This window comes from Stegastes partitus, unplaced genomic scaffold, assembly GCF_000690725.1.
Source record: "Stegastes partitus isolate 25-593 unplaced genomic scaffold, Stegastes_partitus-1.0.2 Scaffold94, whole genome shotgun sequence".
Lineage (NCBI taxonomy): Eukaryota > Metazoa > Chordata > Actinopteri > Pomacentridae > Stegastes > Stegastes partitus.
The window spans coordinates 274,996-286,378 of NW_007577825.1; the positions used below are offsets into that span (position 1 = coordinate 274,996).

The 11,383-nt window shown below is 44.8% G+C and overlaps 1 protein-coding gene across 1 annotated transcript in view; it reads right to left on the reverse strand.

Annotated features, from left to right (window-relative positions):
• The window catches only part of sptb (spectrin, beta, erythrocytic), a 57,672-nt gene that overhangs the window by 37,442 nt on the left and 8,847 nt on the right, over positions 1-11,383 (reverse strand). The window contains exon 3 of the mRNA XM_008277284.1: positions 10,868-11,130. Within this exon, the coding sequence (XP_008275506.1) occupies positions 10,868-11,015 (148 nt within the window). The 5' untranslated portion in view covers positions 11,016-11,130. The remainder of the gene's footprint in view (positions 1-10,867; positions 11,131-11,383) is intronic.

Sequence of the window (11,383 nt, forward strand, 5' to 3'; positions counted from 1 at the left end):
TATGCGGACGCCAGGTCTTAAGAGGTTAAATAAGACCTGATGTTTGGTTTCTTGTTAATATATTTCTTACAGAGGATTTGAATGAAGCTCTCAGATTAGGTGAGATGATTTGGAATATTCTGGATCGTATTTTTCTGTCTCTTCAGTGCAGAAACACTCATTTATTCGCACACATGCAGCTCCTTAAAGTTTATCAGGTCAGCGCTGAGACATCCTCGCTGCTCGGCTGTCCCAACTTGCACCACATGACTTCCCCTTCGTCTGCCTGCTGCAGGTTTGCCCTGTTTATTCCTGAACCCAAATACGACTGCAAACTACGGAGTGCAAAGGACTGCATCCTTAATGACTCGCGTAATAAATGATTCAGACCCCGAGGCTGTGGAGAACAAGCACGGAGCAACTAAAGAGGAGGAACAAAGGAAGAAGGACGAGAGAGGATGAGTTAAAGACGTCGGGTTAAAGGTTAAGAAGGAGAAAGTAACACAAAGTGAGACAAGGGAGGAGACAGAGAGTCTGGAACGAAAGGTAAACTAGGAAAGACCCGAGGAGGAGAAGCAAAAGAGGGCAACACAGATCAGAAGGAAAGCCGTGGAGAGCAGTGGCTGAGAGGCAGCCTTTCAGGTTCACACTACAGAGACCAAGCAGGAAAACAGGACAAGACACATTTTAACAGCATCTCTCCTGCTCCTGCTGCAAAAAAAAAAAAACCCAGTAAGCATCTACACAGCTCCAACTCAGTTCTCAGCAGAAGAAATCAGGACTTATTGTATGTAAAACACATGGTGCAGCAGGGTACAGTAAATAAATCATGCTTCATTCTGCTCCCCTCAGCAGAACAACAGCACACAGCGCTGGGCTGCATCCACACGGATAACCACAGCATGAAAAAGTAATGGCAATTAAAACATGCAAATAACTCAGAGCCCCATTAGTGGTGTCAGTTTGGCACAAATGCTCACATCATCACCTGTCAGCGGTAGAAGCAAAGAAAAAAAAAAAACATGTGACAAATCCTTCCTGAACTATTTGGGGTGCAGCCTTCAGAGGGTTTTACGGCGGCGGCGGCAGTAAGGGGACAATTAAAGTACATCCCGGCACACGGTTGTGCCGGATCATTTCACATCATGAAACCTTGAGAGGAGCGCATGCACATGGACGCTCGTGGCCATTTAGGCAGCGACGAGAGGAGGGGGAGGACAACAGGAGTTGGCTGGGGGAGTACGAGGGAGGGAAGTTGTTGTCTGCGTGCATCCCACCGAGCTGTCTCCAGATGAGTAGTTCAACAAGCTCGATGTGACAACGCTTCTGTGTTCGCTCGCTGCCGAACAAAGCCGTCATGCCTCCTTTGAAAGCTGTTCGAGCTCAAAATTGCAGCTGTGTTTGCAGCGCTGCAGAAAATCAATATAATATCAATATTATTAGTGATACGAGCTTGGGATTTTATGGTTGTACCATCAAAACATATACTAGATGCTGTCTTTTACAGGTCTTTGAAGTCCATCCCAAAGCAACAATTCCAGCATTACGGCTTTTTATACTTATATTGAGCACCAAATTACAAGGAACAGCTCATGAACCAGTGAATTAATGTCAAATTTATGGTGGCAGACAAAGAGAAGGAAGCATAACAAAGTTTTGTGAAGACAGATTTGCCCAATAATATGCATATTTATTTATTATATCAACGAATTAGTTTTAAAGTCGCTCTCCGGGTGTCAAATTAGCTCCTCAAAACTCATCTCTGTGCATCAAAGTTACATATTTGTCCATTAAAATTACCCTTTTCTGCCTTACAATGGCTTCAATGTTCTATGAAGATGAATTCCCTGCTTCTCTCTTCACCCACTCGCTGCAGCTCAAGCACACCAGCTCACCAACAACTCTGCTGAAACACTGTTAAACTACAGTCAACTGATTCTAAAGTAGAATAATGATACAGGAAGGTCCACACTGTAGGGTGACGGGATTGGTTGCTTAGATTTGTGACATATGAAACCCTAGAAGTTTGAATCTGTATTTTGTAGACTGTCATCGCGACACTGCAGTTTTAAAGTTCACCTTTTTGTTGGCTGCGTATTTTGCTCATGATATGTCTTCTAGCATTAAAAAAAAAAAACACAACACACACATGTTAGCAAGGTAAAGAACTTGATTTTCAATTTAAAGTTTCACTATTTGCGTTGCTGCTAACTCCTACTCAGTTCTTCTATATGTAAACTCAACTGAACTCCCTGAAAATGTGCTATATCGTGATATAATTTTCGAGCAATACAGGATTTTTGAAGAATTTTCTTTCATTACCATAGAGTCTTTGGAGTCTGTTACTTTAAAAACATCAAAATAAAGTAAAACCATAAGTAGCAGTCAGAACTGGCACATCTCCTCTGGAGGTATGTTGTGTTTATTGTCACAGATACTGTATATTTTGTGATAAAACCTTTTAAAAGGGCTGGTTAAAATGTCATCCAACAGTAGGAAAAACAAGAATTATCAAATCAAAAGTTTTCTGTGACGTCAGCTGCAACAGCAGCACGCTAACAAACCATGTAAGACTTCAGTAAGAGTTCAGCTTTTCATTCTATTTCATCATGACGGTGTTATTTCTGATTTCAAAAGTTACATAAACTCGCTGAAACATCTCTAAACTTGGTGCACAGCAAAAAAAAAACATTCATCTAAGGATCAAAGATATCTGAAACGGATTCACTGTTGGATTTTCACCACTATAAGAGCAGAACCGTGGTTGAAGGTGAGACATTCATAAACACCAACCAGCCGTGATCATTTGTGAGATGGTCCGAGCACAACTTTTGTTCAGAAGCAGCCGTCGTCACACTTTGTCGCTCCATGAATTAAATATCTTGTGTAAGTGCAGTAGTCGTACTGTATGTCCAACTTTTTTCACTTCCCCCTCCACTGACTGGACCGAAGCAGCTTCTCGTCACTCCGGTTCCAACTTCCTGCCCTTTTTTTTTTTTCTTCCTGTATATCAGTACAAGCCTTACTAAACATTCCTCTGTTTCACATGCTTTTACTTAGTAATCTCTCATCCACTCTTTGACTCCAGTGAAAGCCGCATGACTTATTCATGCTGATGGATTTTCCCTGTATACAGCCTGATCCGTCTTTTCCCATAGTCAGCTCTTACTGGACGTGGCCCAGTGGTCCCACAGCTCCCGGTATACATGCCTGAGTCATGGCACTGCCAGTGCTACCTGTCCTGCAGCCATGATACCACGTCTGATTAACAGGCCTGTCCAGGAGTTGAAGACGGAACGTTTCCTGCGCTGGCTTTGTTTACATGCTTCCTCCAGACATGTTCTGAGATAAATTGCCCGAGCCTTCGATTGATGAACTCTCCCTCTGCAGCCGCTGAACCTTAGATTAATGATCATTTGATGTTGGCAAGGTTGTTTACTGAGCAAGACCGAGCGGCATTTTGATAAGCATTAAGATGAAGATGCAAAAGAAGCATGTGAACTGCAAAACTTAGTTTAAAGAAGAAATATCCTCGATAATCTGAGGGTCAAAATAATGTTGAGGTTATATTAAAAGACGTAAACAAGAGAAGATAAAGGGTCCAAAAAACTTGACAGGAGGAGTTGTGTAGATTCAGCTGAAGACAACAGGTTTGAAAAGTATGTTGTCTTTTAAAAGGGAAAAAGAATAAAGAAAATAAAATCACTGAAGTGGCACCATTTATCACAGCTGAAAAAACAGAAAGAATTGTGAGAGTTTTAACCTTCCAACAGTCCTTGAACTACTCATCTGTGACAATCAGAAAACTTATAACAACTATGAGCTTAAAATTGATATTTCATCAAAATCGCCTTATTCTACATGTCTTGTTTACAAATTTGCCATAAAGTAAACAATGTGAACTAACCATCCATCCATTATCTATACACCACTTAATCCTCACTAGGGTCGCAGGGGGGCTGGAGTCTATCCCAGCCAATTCAGGGTGAAGGCAGAGGACACCCTGGACAGGTCACCAGTCTATCACAGGGCTACACTTAGAGACAGACAACCAAGCACACTCACATTCACACCTACAGACAATTTAGAATCGTGAACTAGCCAGATTCTCTAAAAAACAAACCATTTTCTGCTCCTTCATGCAACCATGAAGCCATTAGAGACTCAACTGCAAGCAGCCGTCACACGACAACAAATCTGGGACTTTTCAGTTGAACTGGGCTGAACTGCAGGCTGTGTGTACAACAACAACAAGAAGATAGGAGGCAAGTATGGAAACAATAGATGCATCATACTGCACAGACAACATTTCTGGGTTTTATTTACTTCCAGCCATGGTTGTGTTGTTTCCATAGCAGTGCAAGACTTTATGTTGCAGTGAAAAACGAGCACAAGATGGGAAAAAATGGGACAGAAGCAACTAGACGCCCAGAGACTGCTTGGAGTTCAGAGAGCTAAAGGTCAACGTGTCACAAACACAATAAAAAAAATCGATCTTCTACTTCCAGGAGAGCAAAAATACTCAACAACAACGAGCATGTCAAGTTTGAAAGGAGACATCCAAAAATGGATGAATGGTTAAAATCAATAAATACAAAACACAAATCGCTTCTGTCTCCTCCTCTATTTGCTGTATTACTTATGTTTTTTCCGTTATTGTTGTTCTGTCCACATTCATTCGATCGCAGTCCAGACCAGATCTCCCCGAGAGTCGGTAAATAAAGAGCAAGCGAAACGTCATGAGATGCAGCCGGCGGATCGATACTCTTGGCCTCATCTCAAGACGTTTCTCAGGGGCGATTTGGGAAAGCTTCAAAAGTTTACTGCTTCACATATCAGTTGCCTCTGCAGTCTCCTGAATCAGTCAATACTTGAAAATCTAGCAGAGGCAAGGAAAAAAAAAAAAAAAAAAGAAGCATTTCCCTCTCTGTTCCTGCATCGTCTCCTCCATTTTCTTCCACTCACTAATGCACTCCTGTCATCAGGGAGTTGGATAGCATACTGCAAGCTAACAAAAATCCACAGTGACGGCAGACCTCTCTCTTAAAACCTTAATAACGTAGCCAGTGAGACGTTAAACCATCAGAGGAATTGATTATTTTTTTACACCGCCAACACACTCGTTCAGGATAAAAAAGGAGGTTGAGAGGAAAACTCACTAATGCTTTGTTTTTGTGGAGCTGTTTGTGAGGACCCTATGGAGAAGAGGCGACAGACTGAACCAATGAATGTTTTGTTTTTTCTTTTAAATATAAAGATGCAGCCAGCAATGGATGGCTTTAGACGGAAAAAAAAAAACATCACAACCTTTTTAGGAGTTTCTCTATGAATTATTCAAGGCCAAGTCAGTGAACAATTGGGGCAGTGCCACAGCTTCCTGAAAATAAATAAATTACAACCAAATATATGTAATAAAAGGGCCGGCGCCGCTATGGAAGTTCACACTTTTCTTTTTTTTTCCCCGCTGCTGCCTTTTTCCATTTCTCACAACAGGATAACAAACTCACACTTGCTCACATCACAGCCCAACCTCCCCGCGATCCCGCCCCGGCCCAAACACAAGTTGGGGAAGGGAGGGGCATGATTGGGAAAGAAAAAAAGTGTTATCTCTCCGGTATGTGAGGCGGCAGAGGATGGACAAACTCAAACAAACACAAACACACACACACAGCTCCGCCAACGGGACCCCTGTACCTTGCAGCTGCCTGAAGCGTCCATCCAGGATGGAGTTGAAGGAGATGTTGGAGGTGCTGTAACTCAGCCAGCGCGCTCGCTTCATACTCTTGGCCGAGGAGGACGAGGAGGAGGAGGAGAGGAGCGGGGCAGCTGGGGGGGGAGGAGGGTGAGGGTGAGAGGGCCGCTGACGTCTGGGGGTGCAGGAGGACGACGAGGAGGAGGACGAGGAGAAAGGGGAGAGCCCGGCCGGCGTGGAGGCCAGCGGGACGTGCAGGAGGGTGCCATTCCTCTCCGGGTGGTGCTCCGGCTCCGGCTGCTTGCTGCTGCTTCCCCTTGGGCTCTTCCTGCTTTGGGCCCGGTGGACCGGTGGGGTGCTCCTGCTCCGGCTGCTGCTGCTCAGGCCGACCCTCGCGGGCGTCTCCTTCTCCGCCGGGGCGTAGGTCCGGCCGGCGGCCTCCTTGGACCCTCCGCCGGTCGTCCGGACGGCCGCGGTCTCCCTGCTGCTGGCCTTCAGGCTGATCTTGACCTCTCGGAGCCGGGGTTGGCTTATAGGGGCGGCGCGCAGCAGGCAGGGGCTGCTCATCTTGACCCCCGAAGAGCAACAACAACAACAACAACAACCAGCGCCTCTGGAGCCGGCAGAGGAGCTTTGGCACTCCACGTCTCTCTTCTTCTCTGTCTCTTGGCTCTCTGTCCTCCTTTCCAGATCCCTCTCGCATTCACTCCTCCCTTCCTCCCCTCCCTCTTCCTCCCCTTTTCCTTTCTCACTCTCTCCTCGCTGCTGCCGTGATGATGCTCTGCCTCCACTCTCAGGCGGCACGAGGGCTCCGGCAGCCTTCAGTTCGGCTCAGAGTGGTTTCTCCAGCCCCATCCATGCATACAATATGTTTGAATGCGTCCACGTGTTCGCACGACTCCCTCCCTCCATCCAACACTCCCACACAGTCGTGACATCACTGAGTGTGAAGTGTACGACTGGCACAGTTGTGGTTTCCTGTGCCAACAATCCAACATAAAACTACGTATCTCAGAGAAACATATCTCTTTTTTTTTTGTGAGGAGCGGTGTGAATGGGCTGGATATTCAATACATTCTCTGTGTCCTTTGAAGGCATGCTGGGTGCATATTTCTGAGTTCACAAGCTGGAAAATGCAGCGGGTGTCATTCACAGCCTCTCTCATCTCCTGACTCTCTCCTCACTTGCCTCCCTCCTTCACTCTTTCCCTCTCTCTCTCTCTCTCTCTGACAGGAAACACTGATTGCATTACAGAAACATCAGTGCAGCACTCTAACACAATATCACCAACACCCACACAGAAGCCTTCAACACTTAAAGAGACAGAAAGAGACAGCAACGAAAGTGGTGAGAGCGCTTCCAGGGTAAACGTCCTGGACAGGAGGCGACTAAAAGTAGGACTGGGGATCAAACCGAGGTAGTTGTAAGGTACCGAACTAAATGTGTCCACAGAGTCAGGCAGTCAGAACTCATACTGATGCTCAGATCAGACGGTTACTATTTCTAAGCTGTGATCCTCCTGATTTTCATTATTTTGCACATTTTTGTTAGTATTTACACCCAGTACATTTACATTCTCTCAGTGTTGTCGTGTCTTGGTCAAATGCAAGTACATCGAGGCGTTTGCTATTTATATGACAGATGGATAAAGAATCTGCTTCTTAACAAAGCGGACACAAGCAAAAGTCTCATAAACCGCAGTTCCTGAAATGGCCACTTGAGGCTGAGTCTAAAAGTGAGTCAGTCCCCATAAATCCCAGTGTAAAAATGTCCAACTTTAGAGCAGAATTAAACGTGTTTATAGCCACATACAAAAAACAGATTGGGTCTCTATAGCTACAGAAAGGCAGCATGTAAATGGTCCTCTTTTCTCTCAAAGAAGATTTTTCAAATTGTATTTTCTATTGCTGCAGGGTGGAGCAGTTGGTTAGCAGTGTCGCCTCGCAGCAAGAAGGTCACTGGTTCACATTCCGGTGGGGGCACCAGAATCTTTCTGCGTGGAGTTTGCATGTTCTCCCCGTGCAGCGTGGGTTCTCTCCGGGTTCTCCGGCTTCCTCCCACACAGTCCAAAAACATGTTGAGGTTAATTGGTGATTCTAAATTGTCCGTAGGTGTGAATGTGAGTGTGCTTGGTTGTCTGTCTCTAAGTGTAGCCCTGTGATAGACTGGTGACCTGTGCAGGGTGTCCCCTGCCTTCACCCTGAGTCGGCTGGAATAGACTCCAGGCCCCCCATGACCCTAGTGAGGATTACGGGGTGTATAGATAATGGATGGATGTATTTTCTATTGCTCACCATTAGAAGAAAGTGAAATTTAGTCAACTGTGAACAACAAGTTTTTGGGTTGTTAAGTTGGTGAGAAGCTTGGTTGACCACTTAGTTAATCCACACTCTTGTCAGGTGACCCAGCACACACACTGCTTTGACCAGTGATGAAAAAAGGTCATCTTAAAATGCAGGTTTATTCAAATGGCTTGATGCCACCGATGACAAGAGAAAGACAGACCGACTAACTGACTGCCATATCAGTTAAGGCCATAGCCAGGCACTTGAAAACTCTACCATTTGTCATCTCGACAACATGCTTCGACAGACAATCTGCCACATGATGCTGTGGATGGAAGTGTCTGACAACGTGATCTAGTTCCCTAAAATGTCCATCAACTTCCCCGAGCCCTTCAGCATAAGTGGGATTCCACAAGCTGACATCAACATTAACTCTTATCCCGCTCTCGATTACCATTTCCAATACAATGTATACTTGGTTGTTTCATGACGTCCAGTCTGTTGGAGAGATGCTGTGTGATAGAACAACTAATATGCATTCCCTTATGTTGAATCTCTGCGTTCATGACAACTATACAGGGTGCATTTTCACATAACTCAAGTTGTGTTATTGCTTAAAGTTATGCATTCAGATTCACCTCTTTGTTCATTTCTATATAAGTCATGACTTAGGAGAAGCCACTGAATTTCAAAATCACTGTTCAGGAAACCTACATGACTGATTCATCCATTTTTTATATACAATCAGTGCTCTTTACTGACAAACACACACATGCACTTCACATGTTTGTAAAGCCTGCTGCTCAACACCGTTATGAACATGACTGGCACGAGCCAGCTGGAGGCTGGTGATGGTAAAGCATGAATGAAGCAGCTCACTGCTAAATGATATCACTGCTCTGTGCCTGTAACGTAATACTGCAGGCTGTAGTAGATTTTTATTATGGGTTAAAGTTTCCGCTTCAAATTGTGCACCCATGTAGAACAGATTCACAGAAAAACAATGTCAAGACCTGCTAGATATGATAAGGAACGAGCTCGGGCATGAATGCAATTCAACTTGGAAGCTAACATCCAATAATGAACTTAAGTGCTGCAGTTTCTTTAGTTTTCCTGCTTAATGATAGAGAATGAATCCTCTCATCTGTGCAAGTGCTGTATATCTGAAAGAGCAGCAGCTCAACATATCTACAGTTCAAAGCAGCAGCTTGTGTCCGCACAGAATTCAGGGATTTTTATCATTAAAGCTGCCCAAATCAATATTTATGTATCTCCAATGGATCAAATTACCTGATAGAGAATTACCACCTAACTCCACGGTTCCCCTCAGATCTCGGGAGCTGTTCAGCAGCTGTTATCTCATTGTTTTGGCTTTAACGTCCCACACATGTTCCGGTTCACTCTCCCTGATCTCATCAGCTTCATTTTGGCAGCAGCTGTTTGCGCTGAAACAAATCAGATAAACTAATGTGTACACTACCTGCCCAATGCCACACAGCAGGCAGGCAAAGTGACTAAGTTGATAAAGTTAGTGGGCATTTGGCAGCGAGAGAGACAGAACTTTTTCTGTAGATGATGGTGGAGACCAAAAATGGAGCAAAAATGAGACTTACTTGTCTCAGGTGGATATAAAGATGACTCAGTGTTGCTCTGTGTCCACTGGATGCATAAATAAGCCACAGTTTGCTCAAAGGTTTATCATAATAACTCTATAATGCGATAAACTGTCAAAATTAACACCAATTTCTACAGTTAGTGTTTGATTTCATGGAAAGTGGGGAAAAAAATAAATAAAAAATCTAGTTTCTATTGGTATGGTTGGAAAAAGGTGAAATTTAGTTGTATTGATTTAATAGTTTAATTGTGTACAAAAGGTTTTTGAGTTGTACAGCTGCTGACAAACTCTCGACCCTTTACTTGATCTACGCCATCGTCAGGTGTGGCTTTGCGTTACGAGTACACACACTTCTTCGAGTGACAATAAAAAGCACCTTAAAATGCAGCTTTTTTCAAATAGAAATAGATGAAGATGAGCTGCTGGGCTGCTGCATGATGCCATGTCAGTGAGGGCACCTAAATGTCCACAACTCCACCATTTGTTGTTTAGGGAATCTTTTCAGACAGCATGTTTGGACAACACTGAAAATTTGAGAACTTTTTTCCAACACATTAAAAAAACTTGCACAATCAGAACTGCCAGCATCACAGCTGCACCATAATTGAAACATTTGAACCGATGCAAAGCCCCTTTCCCTGGAGCTGAATCCATGTTTTACCACCCGGCGGCTGACCTCTCTTGTGTCTGCAGCTTTACACACATGAACACTGCGTGACCCTAAACTCCCCCCTTTTTTTTTTTTTTTTTTTTGTTCCCTCTACCACAGAAACGCTGCTATTTTAAAGCCCCGAGCAGCCGGCCCACAGGTGGGACACAGCTTACTAGCTTTAGCCAGAAATGCCAGAGATCTGTGCTATGGGATGCAGACAGGCAGGGCAGCTGTCCAGATTGGTCAGACGCTAGACATCCCGGGAATGTGCAAGCGATCCCGGTTAGTTGCGGAGGGTGTGGAGCGGTGTCAGGGCTCAGCTGCTGAGGGTGTGCGACACCACGAGAAACATCCGCACACAAAAAAACACACACACACACACACACACTCGGCGTCCCCCTGCAGAGCTCCAGCAGAGAGCTTTGGAGTGAAATCAAGGATCGCCTGCAGTGCGAGTTAGAAATTTCCCCCCACAAAATCTGAGGCAAGGTTAGCGTTTTACTCGAGCTCATTCAACCCTGTCAAAGTCAAACGGACATTACAGCTCATCCTCTCTGCCCTTTTCCGCGCAATCTTTAAAAAGACCGTCATCCCAAAAATGTGTCACAGAGGACGCGCGGCCTGTTTGCTATGCAGCCACTCACCTGCGAGGGCCTTGATGCGCGAGCGCTCAAACAGCCTGGCGGAGCTGTTGTCATTGTCTAGTTCCTCATCAGAGAGGTCAAAGCGGGTGTTGATGTGGCTGTACTGCTGCGTGATCTCCACATTGTCAAAATCCGTGGTGGAAGTCATGGCGGTAGCCAGCGTGGCGAGCGGGTGGGGGGGGGGACGGCAGCCGGCGTCCTCAGGTGGTCTGGGCTGAGAGGTAGGTGAGCAGATGGGATGGATCTTGAATTCTGACGGTCTTCTGAAACAAAAAAACCCCCACATTTTTTTATTAACACTGAGTACGATGATTTACTGTTCAATATTGTTCAAGACGGTTTCTGGACGTTTTCACTGTGAGCTCATTTTTCACTGCAACATAAAGTCCTGCTCCTCTATGGAAACAGCACAACCATGACTAGAAGTAGAAGTATGTCTTCTCCGCAGCACGACAAACTCATAATGCCATAAATCATAACAAACAAGATCATTGTTGTTGAGTATTTTTGCTTTTC